The sequence below is a fragment of the Stomoxys calcitrans genome, chromosome 3 (genome assembly GCF_963082655.1).
Source record: "Stomoxys calcitrans chromosome 3, idStoCalc2.1, whole genome shotgun sequence".
Taxonomy (NCBI): domain Eukaryota; kingdom Metazoa; phylum Arthropoda; class Insecta; order Diptera; family Muscidae; genus Stomoxys; species Stomoxys calcitrans.
Window position 1 is genome coordinate 61,665,802 of NC_081554.1, and position 26,035 is coordinate 61,691,836.

Here is a 26,035-nt window from a genome sequence, read left to right on the forward strand (position 1 = left end):
CTTTTTACTTGTTACTATTAACAAACTAAATTTCAAGCGATTATAGGTCTTATGGTCTTATGAATTCACAGGTCTTATGAATTGCTTTAATTTTTAAGTGCACCTTTAAGCAATGCTTTTAAGTATAATGACCTAAGTTTGTAGTTTCTTTTGCAAAACATAATCTTATTTAATTCATGCATTAATTTCACCATATGAACGATAATTGCAAATTCATCGAACAATATTTGATTTCCATTTAGAAGGATTATGGCACTACGATGAATATAAATTGCCCAGATTAATGCATTACCGCATTGCAAAGTTGAATTAACTCTTCTTAGAGAAAGCTTTTATTCCATCATATGCATATGCATAAATATATAAACAAATACAAACGATTATAACTATTCTATTTATTCACAACAATTGAGATTAAAAAGATCCATACGGACAGAATATTATTTGGATATGTGTGTATATGCACTGCCACAGAAAATTCCACATTCTTACTTGAGTTAAGATGTAGGCCAGTAGTTTTAATGCGTTCGGATATTTGATTGAGATTCGTATAGGAGTAGTTGAGGGTGAAGCCATAAATCTGTAATTAAAAGAATAGAAAACAATGAGAATTTAGTGAATAAACAAGAGATCTCGAATATTTAGACAGTGTTAAAAGTAACACTTCTTTATTGATTTTGTAACAGCGAAATATGGATATGAGACCAGAGGTTAGATTAAATCTTTGTTCATCAAAATTCAACTATATAAGTACAATTTTCTTAGTTTTTCCCCTATATTAAAATGAAAGATAGTTTAAATTAGACAATGTTTCTGTATTAAAAGTCTATCTCAAATGTGTTAATTCTTGTATCAAATAATGCCTGTAATTCGTAGCACATTTTATAAATTTTTTCAAATTGCTCCAATTCATCCTCCCGTTGACAGTTGAATATGTCGATTATTTCATGTTCATCTAGTACTATTTTGCCAAAGTACAATACTGGAGACTCTTTTACCACTGGGCATACTCCTACGAAATGTGAGATATTTTCGATAGCCTGCATATTGCAAAGGTTACATAGTTTATGGTTGCCTTCCTTTCCGTATAAGTTTCCATTTAAGCTATGCATTACTCCTAGCGCCTTTAGGATTCATATCATGTTATCTAAAGTATTCTCATCTGATGTATAGGATAACTCCTTATTATAGTCCAGGTATTTGTAAAACCTTTCTGTTGAGTTTTTATTTCGGATATTACCATGGATGTTTCTCAGTTTTAAAGCCGTTAGGTAGAAAATATTCGGCAATGCAGGCCAATTGATATTTAGAACTCTTGCTATATTTCTCAAATCTTTCACCCAAAATGAATTCCTTTCAATCAATGCTCTCGTTAGTTTATTTGCCAACCGATTATCATAGTAATGTGGTAAAACATTATTAATATAACTTTTTGATGGTAATAACATTATTAATAAATTCCAAATGTAGATTCAGCGGCAGTTTCCAACATCAAAACCTAGTTTGGCGTATTTATCAGCAACTTTAACATTTTCTTCATAAAAAAGCGTTGAAGTTGATCTACTTTATCAAAATGTTGGAAAGATGCAGAGCTTCTGTATTGGTATATAAACTGAGTACACCTTATATTTCTTACATAGACTGATGCAGTTTTCCTTCATTATTTGGTATGCACAATATATGTAGCCATGTCCATTCTTCGATTATTGTTGCTGTAGTTGTTGTTGTTGTAGCAGTGTGTTGTGTCTCATCCATTCGTCTGCTGGGTTCTGTAAAGTATCCAGACCTAGGAACTCTTCGAATAAGTAAACTGAGTACACCTTATATTTCTTACATAGACTGATGCAGTTTTCCTTCATTATTTGGTATGCACAATATATGTAGTCATGTCCATTCTTCGATTATTGTTGCTGTAGTTGTTGTTGTTGTAGCAGTGTGTTGTGTCTCATCCATTCGTCTGCTGGGTTCTGTAAAGTATCCAGACCTAGGAACTCTTCGAATAAGTTGGGGTGCGTCCAAGAAAATCCGAATAAGATGGGCTTGCCATCCAAATCGGTGCTGTATGTCGTGTGGTCCCTGGCTACAATCGAGGCATAACTAAGTCGTTGAGTCACTAAGTTGAGTCACAACTGCTCTGGTTTGCCAAAGGAGACTTTCTTCCTCAGCTGTAATATGTGGCGGTCGATCTTCAAGGACTGTCCAACGCTTCTGCTGCCGTGCGTAAATGCTATCTAGGACCACCTGAAACGACGCCTTATATATATGTTCCCTCTTGTAGCGCTGAATCCCTCACTCTAGTTTATATAGATCCACGGTGATATCTTTGGGGGAGGATGCATATCCACAAGCATCCCACTAGATACTGCTTAGACATATGAGAACTGAGGATGGACATGATAACTGAGGAGACTGACAGTCGCAGTACGCAGTACAGCGTTCTGTCACATCTGAATGTAATGCCACTACGTGTCGCTCAGCTATCGAGCCCACACCGGCGCTGCATAGTTTATCACAGGTCGGCCAATTGCTTTGTATGTATTCAGCAAGATGTCTTTATCAATACCGAATGCTGGCAAGTGACATGATTACCTTGTTTCTACTAATGATCTTGTTACAAATTGGAGTGGTATTCCCGGTAGATTTGTAGGTTAGGTTGAAAAGAGGGTGCGTATATTTATCCGCCCCATGCCACTATGAACATTTAACCTATGCCAGTAATTGGCTTGTTGTGCGCTCTAAATACTAAAAAGTAATTTCAAAACCGAAATCTAAGACAGGAATTAAATGCCGCTTACAAAGTCCCTTACCTAAATGCCGGCGCGTAAGGCCATAGGAAATGTTCCAAAGTCTCATCATCTTCCCCGCATGCCCACATGCTATCACTTGCCCCACTAACTTTGCATAAATAAGCTGGTATTTCTTTGTGTTTCGTTATGATACCGAAAGCTATATTGACCTCCTACTTACTTCTATTCAGTAATAGCCTCGTCTTCTCATGATCCGGATCTCCCCAAAGGATTTTCGTTGTGCTGCCGACCGTTTCGCTGTTACACAGTGTTGCATGCACGTTCGTCACCCACACCCTTAACTCGGACTGCGTCGTCCCAAAGGGCTTCGGGTAAAGCAAGTTTATTGACGGTAGTTCTCTGGCCTTCATTGCCGTCTACTCTTCTACTCTACTCTTTCATTCGCCCTTACTCCGCTATGGCCCGGAACCCAAACGATGCGGATCATGTCATCCTCAGAGAAGATGTTAATCTTCTTCTCACACTCCAAGACTTTTCGGGTCCTTACCGTCTTGGTTGTTATTGCCCTGATGGCCAGATTACTGTCTGTAACGATGTTCACTCTTGACGTTCTCGCGATAACACCACACAATCCTCCGCCTGCTGGACCGAATTATGGCAAGATTTGTTAAAGCTCTCAAATATGTCACTAAGTATTTTGGGACATTCTGGCGTCTTCGACTATCTCATTCAACTTCTTATTCACCTCCGCTGACGATGGAGTAAACAGTGTGGCTGAATATTTGGTGACGGATGTCTTCACATTTCCATGGTCGTACAATTGTCCACATACGATAAGATCGTAATGCCGTCTGGAGAATGTGGAATATAGGTTAAAAAGTGCATGATGTATCACCCCGCCTTCGGGAATTCGCTGTTTTAATCTACGGGTCTTCGACTTCTAATCTATAAATTTCACAAAATACTGGCAACCTCACAAATAATTTATTATCCAATGGCGTGTTAGCGATGTCCTAAAGAAGCGTGGCTGACTGAGTGTATCGGCTTTAAAGAGGTGCAGAGTCAAGAGGACCATCCTATTGCATAGTAGGACCTGATTAAGACCACGATCTATATGTGTGGTTGATGACATACACAGCAGTCATCCTGCTATGCAATCTACAAAATCTTTGTTGCTGCTCAGCAAATGGAAGTTCTCGAATTAGGGTCGGGGAAAAAATTTCTTTAAGCGTCTTGGCTACTATCGAGAGAAGGAAGATCGGTCTGTACGACTCTCCTTTACTCAGGTCCTTTCCAGGCTTCGAAAACGGAACTACTTTGCCAATTTTCCAGACATCGGAAACTATGACAGAGCTTAGAGAAAGATTAAGGCGACTCCCGGTACATCCAAGTTCTTGGGCATCAGATTTGTTGTTGTGGTAGCCATATATTCGCATGTGGACGTAGCAATCCTCGTCAAGGAACGATGAGCAAGCTATTTACAATACATAGGACCGAAAGCCACGGTAATGTGATAGTCATTGTTTATTAAAGGCCTTGTCATATCAAACTTCATAAGCACTCAGTATTTAAGCAAGAGCAGGTGCCGTCCGGCTTCTTAATGAGACTCTCCACTCGATACCGCTAATTGTCCGTGACTAATGTTTAGCTTCTTCGTATATAGCATTTCACTATCAGCAACCTATGGACGCACCCGTTAGCTCTCATGCTAACCATGAATACTACACGGATCGAAGCTCAAAGTTCCAGACTGGGTGGAGCCAGTAGTCATCCCGTGTCGGAAGTAGAGATTCCGCCAGTGCCCAACCTCTTGGATAACATTTGTAACTTCATTGAGGACGACATTTGGAACTTCATCCATGGCAAATTGTTAAGATTGTTCATCGGCTCGTAGACGATGAATATGACCAACAGCTCCCCAACTTGCCTCGTTACTACTGGGATGCTCAAGAAATTTGATGTTACATAACCAGGCCCATCTCTTGGGATCAGTCACTGTTACATTGCCAAAAGTGATTGAGGTCCTTTTCATCCCTCTTGCAGGGGTTCGAAAGTGATTTAACAGTAAACCAAAGCTTGCCAATGTTCATTGACCACCTCATTAATTTCCTTGATTTTGGGGCTAGCAGGATAAAAGCAATGAATCCCATCACACTTATTTGCGGGTAACGCTGCTTGCGCTGGAAAAATTTAGTCAATTTAGTAAAGCGAGCGGCTTCTACCTAGTTGTCACATTCCATCTTCCATCGGGACATAGTATGCTGAGGTTTCAATCATCGTATATGCGTTCTTCTAGCCAGATCGCCCAGACAAGCTGATGCATACGCCTTATCAGCGTGTCGCCTCCGGTCTTAAATAGTTCTGCGAGCAACCCATAGACTCCTGCTGCCTTGTTGTTCTTCAGTCGGGTCACTGCTACTTGGACCGCATTCCGACAAGAAGGTAACCATTTAATACCTTCAGTAGCATATGGATAAAATCTTTTTTCTTTATCCTCAGCATACTATCTGTATAAGTTACCAGATGCCCTTCTTTGTCTCTGAAGGAATATGTGCCGGTACCAAAGTCAGCGGCTTTATCCTCTGTTACAATTCTGACGCTTGTACATTTCAATTCGCTCACACTCACGTTTTTCTATTTCCTTTTTCTTTCTGCGGAATAGACGTTTCTACTCCCTCGTTCTCTCCCGATGCCTCTTCTTCACATGGCGCGTTGCTACTGATTGCAGGGTTGCTCTGTATGCTGCATTCATGGCTTCAGTAGCATTTCGACACTCTTGGTTGTAACACGGCTTTCTTGGGGGAGGCTTCTTATATTCAAGTACGGATTTCGCGGCATTTTCCATGGAGTGGGCAATGGTTTTCCATTGCGCTGCTATACTATCGGGGAGAGGGAATGCTTTCATCAAGCTGTTGGCTCAGTAGGTGGAACATGCCGTTGCCACCTATTGTGTTTGTAGCTTTTCAACGTCCAACTTCCGTGCAGTGTCAGATCGTACTTTTCTAGCCATGTTCTAACGGGTGCGAACCTTTGCTGCCACAAGGTAATGATCCGAATCTATATTCGCTCCACGGATCGATCCTACATCAAATACGCTGGATGAATGCCTTCCATTGTGTTTTGATCAGGTGACAGCCATGTGATTTTGTGAATATTTTTATGTTAAAATCTTAAAATCTAATAACAACCATGTTTTTGCCGCAGCGAAATCTATTAGCTTCAACCCATTACCGGACGTTATCTCGTAGAGGCTTATCTTTCCGAATGTTGGATCAAAGATGTCTTCCTTCCCTATCTTCGCATTAAAATCTTCCAAAACGATTTTAATATCATGGGTGGGACAGCGGTCATATTGTCCCTCTAGGCGCTCGTAGAAAATATCCTTGGTATGCTCGTCTTTGTCTTCCGTCGGGGCATGGACAGAAATAAGGCTGATGTTGAAGAATTTGCGGATTGTTGCTAACCTCTCATCCACCGGAGTAAAGCTTGTGACAAAGTGTTTCAATCTCCGACTAACCACAAATTCACAGAAAAAGGCATGCCTCTTGTCATGGTCCTTTTTTGTTTGCGTGGGTCGTCAACGTTTGGGGGGTCTGATGGTGGGTTTCCAAGATTCGGCCTGACTTTTTTTTTGTTTCTACTCACCTTATAATTAGGAAATTCAGCGGCCAACATATTATTGTACTTAAGTTCCTCATAGGAGGAACCATTGCTGAACGTAGCACTCTGTTCCATTGCTTGTAGTATACTCAAGAGACGAGGCTGGAAAGCCCTAAAGACAAAAAATAAACAGAAACTTTCAAATCAAATTTAATATACCTTAATTGCAAAGAACTGACCTGTTCCATATGGTTTTTCTCATGGTACGCCAAGCACTTATCTTCTTCATGATCTTACGTTCAATATTATACCTAAGCTCCACAGTGCTAAACGAGGGATGATATTTGTAGGAAGGCTGTTGAAAGCCTCCCAAAGGTGCGGGATTTCGTTTGCTAAAACCAGGCAGCCAACAAGAAGAATCGGTAAAATTGAAATTCATCAAAGAGACACGATTTTCCGATTGAATGTTGAGGTAGAACTGAAACCGAAGTTGTTAAATCTATAATTTTTAGAGTAAATTATAAACATAACCTTACATTGTTGGTGGAAACCACCATTCGAATACTATGCAAGGGACAAAAGACATCCTTTACCGAGTACTTTCTTCCCGTACAGGGATCTATAAACAGCAACTCATCATCGGAAATATAAAGCACAAAAGAACATTCACTGTGATCATAGGCTACGCCCAAGACCAGCCAACATTGTAGACCCAAATGAAGTAGAAAATTGCAGAGCAATACACCCAAGTCTTTGGCCGAACCCCAAGTGGTGTCCAAGAGTAGCTGTGAATGGCAACAAATCAAATTATTGTAGAACTAAAGAAAGACTCGACAATAGCTCACCTCATTATTCAACCAAATGCCCTCAAAACTCTGGCAAGGATCAAAGGATTTCGTAATGGCTAACATAGAAGCAAATCTGCAAGCACTATCCAACAGATTCTCACTGGCCTCTACAGGAGTAGCCACTGGCTGTAGAATACGTGTTATGCACATTCGCTTTCCCTCAGCTGTACACACCAAAGGATCCAAAAACTTCTCGGGATACATCTCAATTGCCTCAACTCTCCAACAATTAAGAAAATTGCGAGTTTCCACAAGTTCTGAACATTCTAAGCACTTGGTATCGATAGAGGGTAGCTCCATGCTAGGTTCCACACTAAGATAACACCATAAACGAACCGATTCTTTGATTTCAGGAAATTGTTCTATCATTATATTTGTGTCCGTATTTGAAGTGATGTTATCTAGCGAGGGTCTTTTATAGCCAACAAGAATTTTGGGTATATTCAATTCAAAAACGCCATCAATCTGCAAATATTCAATTAGGGATAAAGGATGTAAATTTCATATCCAGAGATGTTAGCAATTAGGACTTACCTTTTGCTGTGCTAATACGGCATTTATGGGTATACGATATTCTCCTAGCCAATTGTTTTGTATTCTTTGAAAAATGTCTGCATTTCTTAGAGAAGAATCATCGTTCCATTGATTTTCAATCACTTCGTCGTAAAGGCAAATTTTAAAATCGTCTCGTAGCTCAGATAAATTTCCGCTGCAAGAATTTAAGTTAGGTTAATCGGATAAATGCAAGAGCATAGATTTGCTAGTCAAAATGTGTATAGCAGTAAAGTTAGCGAAAGAAAAGAGAGGTAATATTCTATAGATATATCCCTATGACAGCAATCGGCTTGGGTGCGGATTCTAATCCCCCCATGCTACTATGGGCATACACCTAAGCCAGCAATCGGCTTTTTGCGCACTCTTATTACCGTAAAGTATCTCCGAAGAAGTCTAGGTCAGGAATTCCAAGCTGCCCCCAAATGCCTTAACATTCTCCTTTCTACGCCCCTTAGTTTGTTCAAGTCTGGAGTCGCATTCAGGCCTAGGTTCCGGAGTCTGTTAGCGGGACATTTATATAGAGAAGATTCCAACATCTCATCGTCTTCCCCTGGGTCGCCAATGTAGACACTCAGGCCCACTCTGACCTCAAGCTTTCTGTATAATTTCCAGATGACAGTTCGGATCCTCGGCAGCAGGATCTCGCACTCGCACTCGACCTCAATTTCTTTTTCGATATCATATACCAATGAGCGCTGTCAGATTCAAGTTTTATACTCTTCATAAAGAGCCTCTTTTTTATAGCCGAGTCCCAACGGCGGGCCGCAGTGCGACACATCTTTGGCCAGAAGTTTTTACATGGAAAAGTACTTCACAAATTTCACCAGCATTAAGAGGGGATAGCCACAGAAAAATTTTTTTCTGATGTTCCCTTCAAGTTTAGAAAACAGGCTAGAATCATAGGCGGACACGCTAACCTCTACGATGGCCTCCTTTTCAGTATTATTCCCAAATTTTTTGTCATTGTTGGACAAAAAAATTATTCTGTTGAGAAAACGTGGCGCTTTAAATTGGTCCACCTTTATCTTCCTCGTGAAGGCAGATCTCAGTCTTTCCTGGATTTACAACTCAGACCCCAGTTTCGGGTTCATAACCCTTAGAAGTAACATTTGCATCAAAAACCTCAACATGTCCTCCGTTGTATTTGTTTCTTCTCCCATTTTGTCTTCTAACGTTTCAGTTCGGAAAGGGGGTTTTGAGAAAAACTTTGTCATCTTGGCTGCGTCATTAACGCTATGGACCTGTAATCTTTCAGCCGTGCATATTACAAACCACAATAAAATGTGGCTCGCCCTATTACTAACTTCATGCTGTCTAAGCAATACTTTTTGGGCTGTTATCGCAGATACCATCCAAATCATCATATTGTGGATAGAAATCCACTGCCCAGAAGCCTTAAGGTAAATCTACATGATCTATAGCGTGAGCTTCTAGCAGCGCTGAAGAAGATCTTGATCAAGCGGCATATCAAGCAGGTCCAGAAAACATGCATGCAGACACGATAGCAGACGCGGTAAATAGCTACCGGGTGAATGCAGTCCTTGAAGAACGACCGCCTCCCATTGCACCCGAAGAAATTGACCTCCCCCGGCAATCCAGAGTAGTTCTGGCTCAATCAAGTTTCGGCAGAAACAGCCGCCTCACTTCCTATAGAGCAAGGATTGATGCCGACGTGCTAGATGTGTGTCCCGATTCTGACCAGGGACCACACGACACACGTCACCTGTTTAACTGCCCAGCCAGACCCACTTGACTCAGACCCAGATCCTTGTGGACGCACCCCATCTTAGACGCAGAGTTCTTGGGTCTTGACACTCAACTGAATCAAGCAGACGAAAGATGGAACACAACAAACTGCTACAACAACAACAACATCTTCAGAGAACATGTTATGTTGAAATAGGCGGAGCGATGAGCACCACGCGGACTAGAGCATAGAAGGCTATTCTAGATATCCGACCCACAGACATACAGATTAAGTGTGAGGCAGCCGCTACGGCTATGAGACTTAAGGCGATGGGAGGATGGATAGATGCTATCCTCTATCCATCTTCCTATCGCCTTACGTCTCATAACCGCAGTGGCTGCCTCACACTTAATCTGTATGTCTGTGGGTCGGATATCTACAATAGACGGATCCCTAGTATTGCCATCTGGAAGATCATATTACACGGATGGTTCAAAGCTGGAAAACCTGGGGGGACTGGGATCTGTTAAAGGGACTGTTTTAGACTGCCTGACCATAATACGGTTCTGCAGGCGGAGATCCGTGTGATCACGGAATGCGTGAGGTAGTATAGTGCTATCGTGAGGATGTCCAGTGTGAACATCTTCACGGACAGTAAAATGGCAATAAGAGCAATAACATCCAGGACGGTAAGATCACGAATAGTCTTGAAGTGTAAGAAGGGGATTAACGCCTTCTCTGAGAATGGCACGATCTGCATCGTTTGGGTGCCGGGCCATAACGGAGTAACTGGGAACTGGAAAGCAGACGATTTGGCAGTAAAGGCCAGAGGACTGCCGTCAACAAACTTGGTTAACCCAAAGCCTTTCGGGTCGACGCAGTCCGAGTTAAGAGCGTGGGCTACGAACGCGTATGTAACACTGTGGAACAGCGAAACGTTCGGCAGGACGGCGAAAATCCTATGGGGAGATCCGGATTGTGAGAGGACAAGATTATTATTGAAAGGAAGTAAAAAGTAGGTCAGTATAGCTTTTGGTGTCATAACGGGACACATAGGACTACGAGCTCACTTACAGGGGCATGGGGGGAATACGATGAGACGTTGAAGAATTTCCTATATCATTGCCCGGCTTCGGCTGCTTACAGACGTCGTTACTTAGGTGGGGACACAATCCCAGACATAAACCAACTAAGGGGAGTGGTTTAGAGAACAATTAGGGATTTTTATTTTTAACTTTTTTGCCTGTTAGGGCGAAGATTATTAAATTTCACAATTTTTGTTTGTTTCTTTTTTGACACGAGCTCAATGATAGAAGATTTTCTTTGCAAATGGAAAAGGAAAGCCAGAGATCGCAACACCCCAACCACTAAGGGAAGCGTTTCATCTTTTATTAGAAGGCTTTTCAACGATATTAAGTGTGATGACTTCTAGGGCCGTGCATTGGTATGTTGTATTTGAATCGTATTTATTGCGATAACGCCTCTATGATACAATTACCACATTAACCCCTCTCAAAAACCCTGTCTATTGGCTGTATTTTTTCCCAATGCATGTGTTTTCGTTTTTTCTGCGACAATTACACTACTTCCATGTAGCACATGATTCTGTGCATATGTTGGAAGTTGTACGGATCGCTTCGAACGCTAGAAGTTGTACTGATCGCTTCAAACGGTAGACAACAGCTCTCGCTGTTGCTCCGTATGCCCAGGTTGGGAAAAGTACAGCTAATCGGCAGGTTTGTCGAGCGTGGTTAATGTGGTAATTGTATCATAGAGGCGTTTTCGCAATAAATACGTTTCAAATACAACATACCATCGCTCTTGAAGCCAAAGACGAAACACGTCCTATAGTGATTGGTGTGTGTTGCTATCTCGGCCTTTCCTTTTCCATTTGCAAAGAAAATCTCCGATCATTGAGCTCGTCTCGAAAGAGAAACAAACAAAAATTAGGGATTTAATAATCAGCTCGGAATTAATTCCTGAATTCAATTTTCTTTTTTGAGGTTACTTTTTAGCATTTAAAGTGCACAACATGCCAATTACTGGCTTAGGTGCATATCCATAGCGCCATAGGGGGGCTTAAGATCCGCACCCTCTTTTCAACCTAACCTACTGAGCAACGTGTATCAGCAAGTGTCATTCTGCAGAGTCTTATTAATTTTGCAGGTATACCATATTCAGACATGGCTTGACAGCGGCTTGTATTCAACAAAGGGATGGTAGGTGGTTATTTGTCCTTCTCGGGTCTATTTCAGGATTTGGCGCAGTGTGAATATCTGGTCTAGGGCCCAATTATCTCATCTTTCACACAGCACGCTCGAGAGTATCTTGTATGCGATGGGGAGGAGACTTATTCCTCTGTAGTTGGAACATTCCGTCTTGTCTCCTTTCTTGTGTACGGGACGTGGTATGCTGAGGTTCCAATCATCGGATATGCGTTCTTCTAGCCAGATTGCGCAGACAATCTGATGCATACGCCTAATCAGCATGCCTTAAATAGTTCAGCGGGTAACCCGTCGGCTCCTGTTGCCTTTTTGTTCTTTAGTCGGGTCACTGCTACTAGGACCTCGTTCTTACTATGAGGTAAACATTCTATACCATCATCATTTATTGGTTCTGCGGTATCCTCTTCGCCGCCAACGTCGAACAATAGCAGTTGGGTAAAATGTTCTTTCCATATCCTCAGCATGCTATCTGTGTCAGTTACCAGATTTCCTTCTTTGTCTCTGCATGAAGATGTGCCTACACCTAAGGCATCGGTTTGATGTTTAATTCCTTGGTAGAATTTCCGGACTACATTCTGATTCCTGTACATCTCAATTCGCTTTTCTCCCGAAACCTCTCCTTTATCTGGCGCACTGTTATTGATTGCAGGCTTGCTCTGTATGCCGCATTCTTGGCTTCAGTAGCATTTCGACACTCTTGGTCATACCATGGGTTTTTTGGAGAAGGCTTCCGATACCCAAGTACGGATTTCGCGGCATTTTCCTATGGCGCTGAACGCCTGGGTTCGAATCATGGCGAGACCATCAGAAAAAATTTTCAGTGGTGGTTTTCCCCCCTAATACTGGCAACATTTTTGAGGTACTATGCCATGTAAAACTTCTCTCCAAAGAGGTGTCGCGCTGTGGCACGCCGTTCGGACTCGGCTATAAAAATGAGGCCCCTTATCATTGAGCTTTTAAACTTGAATCGGACTGCACTCATTTATATGTGAGAAGTTAGCCCTTGTTCCGTAGTGGAATGTTCATGGGCAGAATTTGCAATTTTTTGCAATGGATTGCCACTGCGCCGTTATATCATCGTTACAAGGAGTGCTTTCATCAAGCAGTTGGGTCAGTCGAGTGGATTATGCCGTTGCCATTTGTTGTGTTTGCAGCTTTTCAATGTCCAGCTTCCGTGCAGTGTCAGATCGTTCTCTTCTAGTCATACTTAAACGGTTGCGAAACTCTGCTGCAACAAGATAATGATACGAATCGATGTTCGTCCCTCGGATCGGTGGTACACGCTGAATGTATGCCTTCCATCTATTGGGTTGCCCAAAAAGTAATTGCGGATTTTTTAAAAGAAAGTAAATGCATTTTTAATAAAACTTAGAATGAACTTTAATCAAATATACTTTTTTTACACTTTCTTTCTAAAGCAAGCTAAAAGTAACAGCTGATAACTGACAGAAGAAAGAATGCAATAACAGAGTCACAAGCTGTGAAAAAATTTGTCAACGCCGACTATATGAAAAATCCGCAATTACTTTTTGGGCAACCCTATATTTATAGCGCACAACCACCCGATTACTGGCTTAGGTATATGTCCATGCCACTAGGTCCGATTAATTGTACCTACCCTCTTTTCAACCTTACCTAACTACAGATTTAACATATACCTTAAATTCAATATCAGCTGTTCATTCCAGGTTGGATTTGATCCTTCAGCAGTCATAGTACGACAAAATTTGTCTTTATAGCTCACCGCTATGAATGGTCTAACATTGGAATACTTCAAATCTGAAATGGCACAAAATTAATAAATCAGGCCAAATCATTCAAATTCCCTATTACTTTGAAGTAGAAACACATTTGTTGACTCAGGTGTACTACTTCGTCCTCTACTGTCCGTATCTTCGGTCGCTGTTATTCTCACTGGTATACCAGTGGCTCTGGTAATATTGCAAACAATTTTAAAATCTTGCGAGGAATTCATGGACAAGTTCTGAGCGCTAGTGACCGAAGGCATTGCCTGAGGTATGTTGACAATCAGATGTGGCTGGAAAATTAACTTAATGGTATGAAAGAGGGCACTGGAAAAGAATAGTGATTTCTTTATTAGTTTGTGTCATATATCTTCCATATCTCTATACCTCCAACTCATGGGTTCATCATTCAGCAACAAATTCTCACGACCCGCCACCACTTTATTCATGCGGCTGCATTGATTTTCTATGGCCTCATAGAGACTTTTCAAATACTTTTTACCCTCATGCTTATGCAAATCGATGGGATCCATCCAATTGCCTGGATCTATGACTCTCTCCTCGGATTCCCAATCAAATTCCAATTCATGATCCAGCATGGGTATAAATGTCAACTCTTTGGTGCGAATATCATTTTTCGCATAACGCGAACGTAAAACTTTTAAACGAGCATTGTTCTCAATTTCCGATATATCACAGAAACGTAGCAGATCCTCTTGAAAAGTACAAGTTTGCGGGGTGGCTTCCTTTCCCCCATCTTCGTCGTCGGTTTCACTGCAGTATACGGCAGATTGATCCTCAGAGTGAGTTGAAGGTTCAGGCATAGGTAGAAGGTTTCGCTGATACCATTCTCTCGTGATATTCTTGGGTATATGAATGTGCTGCTTTGGTGCTGGAAATAATTTATCCACTAATTCGGGTGGATAGATTTGTTCGTCACTTTCCACATCCAAACGCAGATATCCTGAAATGGGTTGCTTGTGTGAGGAGAAAGTAATGGCGACACTCTGAGTCTCCTGGGCGGTGGGTGAAGGCAATGGCAAAGGCACAATTATATTGGCAATCTTTTGCGAGGAGGATATTTTGGTTTTCTTGTAGAGCTGAAAAAATTGAAAGAAACAGAAAATTTTTTAAAACTCTACTGCTATTTGTTTGTTCCACATCGACTCAAAATTGGTTGAACCGTATTCCGTACTACTGGGTTGCCCAAAAAGTAATTGCGGATTTTTTAAAAAAAAAGTAAATGCATTTTAAAATTTTTTTTTTACACTTTTTTTCTAAAGCAAGCTAAAAGTAACAGCTGATAACTGACAGAAGAAAGAATGCAAGTCACAAGCTGTGAAAAAATTTGTCAACGCCGACTATATGAAAAATCCGCAATTACTCTTTGGGCAACCCAATATTTTCATAGATTAGGTAAGATAGCATATTTGAAGGGGATCCAGTTTCAGGGGGACCACCCTACCCCAAAAATCATCCAAAACGTAAATATACAACGATCGGGACCATATGGGACTCAAATGGGATTCGAATACAATTGGGGTATCAAAAATTGCAATCAAGGCTCAGCTGGGCAGCTTTTCCACGAAAACAAAAAACATCAAACATCCGTGAGCATAATTCGACATGTTTCTACAACTTCGAGTTTTCAAAGTAAATCGACTTCGTCACCTCCTGTCTGGATGTGACTTCGTGACACCTCCTGCCTAGAAGTGACATCACCCACATCATATCACATACCAGGGCCAATACTTTTTCTCGCCGCGGTTGACCTTAGTCCTAACCTCCGACTGACCCTGACAATATCCCGCTATAGCTGTCAGAACTTCCATCGGTTGTGTAGAGTACTAAACTAGATCGCACCAAATGAATAAAGTCTTAGAAAACAAGTAAAAAGGCGTTAAGTTCGGCCGGGCCGAACTTTGGATACCCACCACCTCGGGTATATATGTAAACCACCTTTCGTCAAAATCTGGTGCAAAACTCATACCTTATGTCCCAGAGCAGAAATATGTGGAGGGGCTTAACTTAACTCTTTGTCCACAATTTCGCCTACATCGGACAATAAATTCGCTTTTTATGGTCCCAAAACCTAAAACCGAGAGATTGGTCTATATGACAGCTATATCCAGATCTGGACCGATCTGTGCGATAATGCAGAAGTATGTCAAGGGGCTTAACTTAACTCACTGTCCCAAATTTCGGCGACATCGGACAATAAATGCGTGTTTTATGGGCCTAAGACCCCAAATCGGAGGATCGGTCTATATGACAGCTATATCCAATTCCGAACCGATCTGAGCCATATTGACGGAGGATTTTAAGGGGCCTAACACAACTCACTGTCCCAAATTTCAGCAAAATCGGATAATAAATGTGGCTTTTATGGGCCTAAGACCCCAAATTGGAGGATCGGTCTATATGGCAGCTATATCCAAATCTGGACCGATCTTATCCAAAAAGACGGAGGACGTCGGAGGGCCTAGGACAATAAATTCGCTTTTTATGGTCCCAAAACCTAAAACCGAGAGATTGGTCTATATGACACCTATATCCAGATCTGGACCGATCTGTGCGATAATGCAGAAGTATGTCAAGGGGCTTAACTTAACTCACTGTCCCAAATTTCGGCGACATCGGACAATAAATGCGTGTTTTATGGGCCTAAGACCCCAAATCGGAGGATCGGTCTATATGACAGCTATATCCAAATCTGAACCGATCTAAGCCATATTGACGGAGGATGTCGAAGGGCCTAGGACAACTCACTGTCCCAAATTATAGCAAAATCGGATAATAAATGTGGATTTTATTGGCCTAAGACCCTAAATCGGCGGATCGGTCTATATGGTAGCTATATCCAAATCTGGACCAATCTGAGCCAAATTGACGGAGAATGTTAAAGGGCCTAATACAACTCCCTGTCTTAAATTTCAGCAAAATCGGATAATAAATGTGGATTTTATAGGCCTAAGACCCTAAATCGGAGGATCGGCCTATATGGCAGCTATATCCAAATCTGGACCGATCTAAGCCATACTGACGGAGGATGTCGAAGGGTCTAAGACAACTCACTGTCCCAAATTATAGCAAAATCGGATAATAAATGTGGCTTTTATGGGCCTAAGAGTCTAAATTTGAGGATCGGTCTATATGGCAGCTATATCCAAATATGGACCAATCTGAGCTTTTTATGGTCCCAAAACCTAAAACCGAGAGATTGGTCTATATGACACCTATATCCAGATCTGGACCGATCTGTGCGATAATGCAGAAGTATGTCAAGGGGCTTAACTTAACTCACTGTCCCAAATTTCGGCGACATCGGACAATAAATGCGTGTTTTATGGGCCTAAGACCCCAAATCGGAGGATCGGTCTATATGACAGCTATATCCAAATCTGAACCGATCTAAGCCATATTGACGGAGGATGTCGAAGGGCCTAGGACAACTCACTGTCCCAAATTATAGCAAAATCGGATAATAAATGTGGATTTTATTGGCCTAAGACCCTAAATCGGCGGATCGGTCTATATGGTAGCTATATCCAAATCTGGACCAATCTGAGCCAAATTGACGTAGAATGTTAAAGGGCCTAATACAACTCCCTCTCCCAAATTTCAGCAAAATCGAATAATAAATGTGTATTTTATTGCCCTTATTGGCCTATATGGGCTATATCAAGATATAGTCCGATATAGCCCATCTTCGAACTTAACCTGCCTATGGACAAAAAAAGAATCTGTGCAAAGTTTCAGCTCAATATCTCTATTTATGAAGACTGTAGAGTGATTTCTACAGACAGATGGACAGACGGACGGACATGTCTAGATCGTCTTAGATTTTTACGCTGATCAAGAATATATATACTTTATAGGGTCGGAAATGGATATTTCGATGTGTTGCAAACGGAATGACAAAATGAATATACCCCCATCCGTCGGTGGTGGGTATAAAAACGGAAAACTGAACAAGGCTCTCTAGTGCATACCTATCCAGCTCTCTCCCTCAAGCAAAAGCGACCTAGATTTCCACAGAGATCGCACCACAGATATCGGAGCAGGAAGTACTGCTATGGACCCCGGAGTACTAATATAAAATATCTCCAAACCAAACCGCAACCTCACAGACCCTAGCTACTGACCCATGTAAACCCTCAGGTAGCATCTACAGGATTGCGCCCTATACCCTAGAATCACAATTCACACATTAAAGTTTTCGAATAAAAGTTTTTTTGTCTGCCCATGAAATCACAAACTTCTGTAAAGGAAGCATATTTGGTTTGAATGTCGAGGAACAACTCACTGTTTCCAATTGCAGCGAAATCGTCTGAAAAAAAATAGTCTTTTATCGACTTTATCGTCCCTCGCATGGGAGACCACCATGAAAACCCTGCTACGGATCCTGGCTGAAGCAGGATATGGATCAGTTTGCTAGCCAGACAATGTTTCAATACTTCTATTGGATCCGAATCTGCAAAGCAGATTGGCCGAAAGGGTCTTGGAGATAGCATACCTAGCCTAGTCGTTCGTTATCTTCAAGACCCTTTCGGGTCTGAATATAAATCCAGAGAAGATTGAAATCTGCCTGTCAACGAGGAAGATGAAGACGTTTCCTCAATAGAATGATTTCGAAATCAGATAAGGTAAAATACTGGGGAGTAATGTTGAATAGGAATCTGAAATAGAAGTTACATCCAGAAGCTGAGAAGACGCACAGATAGGCTCGAAATGAGTTCTCAATCTGAGTATAGTCCAATGGGTCGACAGCAGCGAATTAGATCTCGGCAAGCACAACGCAACAGAGAGTAGAAGACACGCACGACTTTTTTATGTCGACTCACGTTCACGTTGAAAAACTCACGAGTCACGATTAAACAAATGAAGAGAATAACAATTTTTTTCATGCGTCTCAAATCATACAGCATTTGAACTTACGAATATCTTAAATATAAAATTCAATTTATGTTTGTTTGTTCCGTACTGAACGATTACCTTGAAATTTTCACAGATTGTGTAGGTTGGTCTCGAAGGAAACATAGGCTATATAATTTTTTGATATCGGGAGGGGGGAGGGACCCTCCCCCTAACCCCGAATGTACTACCAAAAAATAAAAGTGGACCGATCGGGACAATATGGGATTCAAATGAAAGGTATTCAAGGGAAGAGTACAAATTTCATAAAAAAAGTTGGGTCCAAGTACCGAGGAGGCCCCCCAGCCCCAAAACGACATAAAATAGGTTTATTTGACAATCATAACAATATGGGACTCAAATGAAAGGTGTTCGGGAGTAGATTACGAATATAGTCACGAAGTAGGTATAGGCGTTATAATTTGTTGATAACGAAAGGGGGCGGACCCTCCCCCTTTACCCTAAAAACACTACCCAAAATCAAAAGTGGACCGATAGGGACAATATGGGTGTCAAATGAAAAGTATTCGGGAGTATTCAAATGAAAAGTATTCGGCATACAAATTCATGTCGAAGTAAAGGGCGTCACTCCACCCCCACAAAAACACCCACAATAGACACAGTACCCAATCACGGATATATGGGACTCTGTTGTTTTGTTCCGTATAGACTAAAAAACTTCAGAACCAATTTTCTCGAAATTTTCGCATATTGTGAAGGGTGGTCTGGAAGGAAACATAGGATATATAATTTTGCGATATCGGACGGGGGACGGCCCCTGTCCCGTATGCCAAAAAGACAACCCAAAATCAAAAGTGGACGGATCGAGACAATATAGGTATCAAATGAAAGGTATTGGAGAGTAGAATACGAATTTGGTATTAAAATTTGAGTCTAAGTACCCATCGGGCTGCCCCAACGCCAAAACTCCCTCAAACAGACATATTGGACGTTAATTTCAAGTCCGAACGGCGTCCTGCAGTGAGACACCTCATTGGGGAACATTTTTTAAATGACCATGCATGGCGTTGTACCTCGTAAATGTCGCCAACCACCGCTCTGTCCGATGTTCTCGCCAGGATTCGAATGCATTCAGCGTCAGAGGCACGAATTCGATATCTGCATTCAGGGCGAAGTGTCCCCACCCTAAAAAGATATTAGAGAGTTAAAGAAGGCGCAGTGGAGCGGGCCCGGTTTGGCTAGTCAATGTATAAAATGTATCTGCCCTGCATAACCACTTACTTGCTGTTTTAATTTTTATGCATCTGTAAACAGATTCATACGTAATAACACCGTTTAATTTTAGAGCATGCAAAAAATTTGGTTTTCCGTTGTTTTTTATACTTAAGTCGCGATTTTCTCGTGAGTGGCTCGTGAGTCGTGAGCGGCTACCGTGAGCGTTTCGTGAGTTAATTCAATCACGGTCGCGCACGATCACGTGATTGGATTTGGATCTCACTCACAAATCACGTGACTGACGCATGATTCACGCGTGACACGACAACTAACGACTCATGTGCACACCTCTACAAGACACTGTTTCCAGCGGCACGATGTTGGACTATCCAACCGTTGATATCGCCGTTTGACTCTTCATGTTATATGAATGAATCAAATATAGATGATAGAGCGGATCTGGGACCGAGTTCTGTTACCGGTTGCCTAATATTTGGTCTTGAAGACACAGAGACCGAGTTCTGTTTCCAGTTGCCAAACTATTTGGTCTTGAAGACCAAAGGGCTGCCGTCAGAGACCGAGTTTTGTTTCCTGTTGCCAAACGATTTGATCTTGAAGGCCAAAGGACTGCCGTCAGTAAAGTTAGTAAATCAAAAACCTTCCGGTCGACGCAGCACAGTGTTGCCTCTTAGTGTATTCCTTAGGCAAAAAGTGTTAAAGTGAATGCAGAGCTCTAAAATTTTCAATACCACTCCCCTAAGTTGGTTCATGTCTGGTATTGTGTCTCCACCTAAATGCCGGTATCTGTTAGACGCGAAAGCCGGGCAAAGACAAAGGAATTGCTCCAAAGTCTCATCATCTTCCCCGCACGACCTACACTTGCCGGACCGATTTTACATAAGTGAACTCGTAGCCCTATGTGTCCCGTTATAATACCAATAGCTACGATATGGTTCCCCCCATAGGATTTTCGCCGTCCTACCGACCGTTTTATGGGAGCTCTCTCCAAATCTGAACCGATATGGCCCACATGTAATCCCCAACGACCTACATCAATATTAAGTATCTGTGTTTCAAGCGGCTAGCTTTGCGCGTTCCAACGCTATCGTGATTTCGACGGACGGATGGACGGACGGACGGATGGACGGACGGACGGATGGATGGATGGATGGACGGACGGACGGATGGACGGACGGACGGATGGATGGATGGACGGACGGATGGACGGACGGATGGACGGACGGATGGACGGACGGATGGACGGATGGACGGACGGACGGATGGACGGACGGATGGACGGACGGATGGACGGACGGATGGACGGACGGATGGACGGATGGACGGACGCATGGACGGATGGACGGACGGATGGATGGACGGACGGATGGACAGACGGATGGACGGACGGATGGACGGACGGATGGATGGACGGATGGATGGACGGACGGATGGACGGACGGACGGATGGACGCACGGATGGACGGACGGATGGACGAACGAATGGACGGACGGACGGACGGACGGATGGATGGACGGCGGACGGATGGATGGACGGACGGACGGATGGATGGACGGACGGACATATGGACGGGCGGACAGATAGTTAGCTTTTCAAGCGGTTAGCTTTGCGCGTTCGACGGACGTCATGTAATTTTTCTCCGATTTGTCTGAAATTTTGCACAATGACTTCTGCTTTAACTCTCAAAAACTTTACCAAGTATGGCCCAAAGGACAAACAGCGACCGTCATGGTAGACCCCAGAGCTGCTTGGTCTAATGAAGGACTGCAGAAAACTCTTCAATAGAGCAAATGCCACAAGTGCATCACACGATTGGGACATCTATGAGGCTGAGCTAAGCAAAATTATAAGGGCGAACTGAGAAAGGTTTAGATCAAATCCTGGGTAGAATTCTGCGGCTTCGTGGAGGATACATCCGAGGCCTCTAGGCTAAGTAAGATTCTGTCCTTGAGACCAATTACGGTGGGGTATGTTCAGAAGTCACAGAATGTACGGACAATATCTAGTGAGGAAACACTAGAAGTACTCGTTGATACACATTTTCCGGGAAATTCTCCAACGGATAACGAGACGCCTGAAGAGGTTGTCACTGGTATGCATTCGTCGGAGGCTATTAGGGAAATTGTGTCTGAGTCGAAAATCCTTTGGATAATAAGAAGTTTCGACTCCTTTAAGTTGTCAGGCCCTGATGATGTATCACCGGTTGAATTACAAGCTGTGTCTGATAATCAGGTTCGCTGGCTTAGGGAGATATACACTGCTGGTATCAGAATGTGGGATGGAGGGACACGAAGGTCATTTTCATTCCAAATTTATTCCTACTATTCTGTCATCCTTTATGCTGAAGACTCTTGAGAGGTTGATAGAAACATATCTTAGGCCAAAGATACCTGGAGATCGTCTGTCGCGGCAGCAGCATGCATATATTGGGTTGCCCAAAAAGTAATTGCGGATTTTTCATATAGACGGCGTTGACAAATTTTTTCACAGCTTGTGACTCTGTAATTGCATTCTTTCTTCTGTCAGTTATCAGCTGCTACTTTTAGCTTGCTTTAGAAAAAAAAGTGTAAAAAAGGTATATTTGATTAAAGTTCATTCTAAGTTTTATTAAAAATGCATTTACTTTCTTTTAAAAAATCCGCAATTACTTTTTGGGAAACCCAATAGTAAAGGCAAATCCACTGAAGAGCCCTTCACGACCTAGTCGGCTTCAAAGAGGCTTCTCTCGTTGTCAAGGAATATACAATGGTAGCATTTCTTGACATTGAAGGTGCTTTCAAATATGTAAAACTGACGTCAATCATGAAGGAGTTGGAGTTTCTAGGCATCAACTCTACCATAAGAAAGATTATTAATAATTTACTAACTGAAAAATGCGCTACGACAGGCTTGGGATCTGTGGATCTAAAAAGAAGGGTCAGCAGAGGAACACCACAAGGAGGTGTATTGTCTCCCTATTTAAAGGAATTTTTAACCCTGTTTCCAAAAAGGGACAGATAGCGTACGGCTAGGCAAGACCTAGGCGTCTGAATGTTAACCCAGGGAGGACTAAAATCTGCCTGTTCACGAGGAAGGTGGACCAATTTGGGGTTCCACTTTTCGTCAATGGGACGATTTCGATATCAGACGAGGTTAAATACTAGGGAGTGATTTTGAATATAAATCTGAAATGGAAGTCACATTCAGGAGCGAGCTGAAAAGATGCACAGAAAGGCTCGAAATGGGGCCTCAATCTTAGGATAGTCCACTGGGTCGACAGCAGCGAGTTAGATCTCGGCATGGAGATTGCAGCAGGATAGCTGCGGCGACACTTGTGGTCGCAGCTATCCTGAATTGTGTTTTCCATTTTACTGATTTCTGGTGTTTATGTAAAGCTTTGGGTTTTGGAGCATTTATGATTTTGATTTTCTTTTATGACTTCCAACAGCTGTATCAAGTACGGTCCGAATCGGTCTATAATCTGATATAGCTCCCATATAAAGCGATCGCCCTATTTTACTTCTTGGGCCCTTACAAACCGCAATTTTTGTCTGATTTGGCTTCCAACGACTTCCAACTACTATGCCAAACTTTGTCTGCTGGTATTAGCAGACTAATTTCTCTGAGTGTACTTTTTAAGGAAGTGTAGCAGACGAGTTCAAATATCTCCTTGGTCTGAATTTGTGTTCAAAGTACAGGTTGCAGATTTCTTCCGATCATTTTCATATATAATAAAAACATATTTTTTTTGGCCTAGAGACTAAACCTATTGAAACTGGAAAATATCGGTTAAAATTTGGATATATGTAGCTCCCATTACATTATTTTCTGACTGGCTTTAATATTGCAATAATATATTGGGCTGCCCAAAAAGTAATTGCGGATTTTTTAAAAGAAAGTAAATGCATTTTTAATAAAACTTAGAATGAACTTTAATCAAATATACTTTTTTTACACTTTTTTTCTAAAGCAAGCTAAAAGTAACAGAAGAAAGAATGCAATTACAGAGTCACAATTTGTCAACGCCGACTATATGAAAAATCCGCAATTACTTTTTGGGCAACCCAATAGCAGTGTAAAGACCGATTATCACGAAATTCGGCACAAATAATTTTCTTTCAACTGCCGACATTATTGTTGAATTTCACAGAAATCGGTTGAGATTTAGATATAGCTCACATATAAATATAATTTTGCAATAATTTGATGATTTTCTAGCCGATCCTCAAAAAATTCATATCAATCGGTTTCATGTCAATCTCACGATTTTTTTATTTTTGGGCCTTTGCAAGTGCATTTCTCAACCGATCTTCTCAATGTATTGCATAGTGAGTTCCTCTCTGACTGCCACTATATGAATTAATTTCGAAATTCTTTGTAACAAATTTAAGCAAATTTTAATTTCGATGACTTGCTCGACTTTAGTCCGTCCTTCCTTGTTTATAAACTACGCTGATGTTGTACTCACCTTTATTTTAATATCTCTCGGCAGTCGCCTGTTTAGAACAATTCCCAGTTTTTCATTGACAATAAAACTTAGATCTCGTTCGAGCCTATATGAGCGGGTCTCACCCACCATTTGGCCATCAAAAAAGACACGCATATAATAGCTTTGCAGTTTCCTTGGACCCGGCATATCGGCTTGTTCAGTATGAGTATCAATTATTCGTAAAACATCAATGCGAGGCTCTTTGGGATTGGCAAAACATCGTTCGAACTCATCCTTCAATTGGGACGATAACTGACCTATATTTGGTTTACGGGGACGCGATAGTATATCCCCACTGTTATCACCATCACGTTGAGAACGCCAAAGACGTTTGGCACGATAATATTCTTCTAGCTTTTCGCGATATATTTCATTGAGATCCACATCAAATCTATGGGACCACAGCTGTTGTCTTTTCTTCCTCTCAGCTGTGGTCAATTCTTCAATTTTTAGCCGCAGCTTAAGGCATGTTAGTTGGTGACTCTGATGTTTGCGTAGATTCTTTAGTTTAAGCCAATTCTCCAAGATGTCCTGCAGCAATTGTTTGTTGGTATTCTCCTCATCGTAGAGCTTTTCCCTAAGCGCTTTGACTTTGAACATACGCTGTTCGATTAGAAATGCCTTTTTCTGCTGCTCCTCTAAGTTAAGGCTAAGTGACTTCCCGGCACTTTCTTCGGATCTCAGCAAATCGTTTAAAATGTTACGTTCCACCTGCAAATCGGCGTAAAGTTTTTCAGTGATTTTCTCTTTTAAACGTTGATTGCGATGCTCATAGATGAGCTCTACATTGTTGGCCAGGCGATGTTCCTCCTGCAGCTGTGGATGTTCGGTAAAGCGCACGTCTTTAATATGCAGTTTTAACAACTTTTTCGTTGGTATCTCCAAGCTCTCCCAAGAGGGCTCCACAAATATGGGCTTAAATTTGAACTCGCATAAGGTTTTGACAAGGCCCTGATCAAAGAGTAGATCCACTGACTTTTGGCAGTTCTTTAAGGCATTTGTGAATTCCACGCTGACTTTGCCTTTGCGGCATTTTGCCTCCATGTATAAACGATTAATCAGCAAATATACATTGGAATTCAATTTAAAGTCCATGGGGTAAGACACCAAAGAGGTTTCCAACTCCAAGTTGGGCTTGTAAAAGTGCTTTTCGGACTCCCTGTTAAAGTCAGCGCACTCCAGTCTTACCAAATTCTCAAGCATTGCAGAATCTTCCATTTGTATGAATGTTGATGCCAAGGTTGGCTGTTGGCTGCGAGTGGTGGTGGATAAATCATCAGTCGATTGTTTGGAAAGAATCTCATCAGGTTCCTCACTACTCATGTCCTCGTCCAACATTCTCAGAGCACTTAGGTCGCCACTCATTTTACGCCTGGCACTGACTTCAAGCTCGGTTGTGCCACAGAAGAACCTTTCGCTGGGCGATTTGTTATCCTCACGGCCATCATTGTTGCTTGACTCACTCAAAAGGCTAGAGTTTTCCAGCAATGCGGATACTTCCTTTTCATTTTCTTCGAATTTTCGAGTTACTTGAATTTTGCGTTTTTGTGGAATCTGCTTTGTTCTAGCGCCACGAGGGATTTTCGATTTCGGCTTCTTTTTACGCCTTGAAACCATTTGAATATCATTCATTTTTTGTATATTTTTAGCACTTGCACTTTCTTTGTTGCTTATTACCAAGTTTTTGAGAATTTCTGTTAGCGTTTTTTTTTCTACTTCAACAAATGTCAGAATTTGTCAAGAAGTTGCTATGGCAACAAATAAAGGTGAGGTATGTCTGTTGGGCATACTTCTTCCTCGAAGGGTTGTGTATTCAGGGTGGGTTTCAACTGTTTAGACTCTCCGCCGCACTAAACCCTAACTAAAATGTTTTCGTTAGGCAATGCACGAACCTAATGCAAACATTTGTTAGTGGTTGTTAACATGGCTAAATGGGAAAATCATATATTTCAAAAAAAAAAAAAATTTATAAAAAAGTAACTGACTCAGAACACAGGTTCTATGCGGGATTAGAATTTGCTTAGAAAAGTGTAAGCCATACTGAAGTTGTA

General features: G+C 41.8%; 1 protein-coding gene across 1 annotated transcript; it reads right to left on the reverse strand.

Moving 5' to 3' along the window:
* Nucleotides 1–304: 304 nt before the first annotated feature.
* On the reverse strand, nucleotides 305–25,656 carry LOC106081761 (coiled-coil and C2 domain-containing protein 2A). Its single transcript, XM_013243953.2, has 10 exons — nucleotides 23,964–25,656; nucleotides 13,795–14,507; nucleotides 13,496–13,734; nucleotides 13,321–13,441; nucleotides 7,730–7,904; nucleotides 7,193–7,660; nucleotides 6,884–7,132; nucleotides 6,587–6,825; nucleotides 6,393–6,519; nucleotides 305–580 (listed from the first exon to the last, which is right to left on the reverse strand). Exons 1-10 carry the CDS (start codon nucleotides 25,614–25,616, stop codon nucleotides 392–394), a joined length of 4,173 nt encoding a protein of 1,390 aa, XP_013099407.2. The 5' UTR covers nucleotides 25,617–25,656; the 3' UTR covers nucleotides 305–391.
* Between the last annotated feature and the right edge of the window lie 379 nt (nucleotides 25,657–26,035).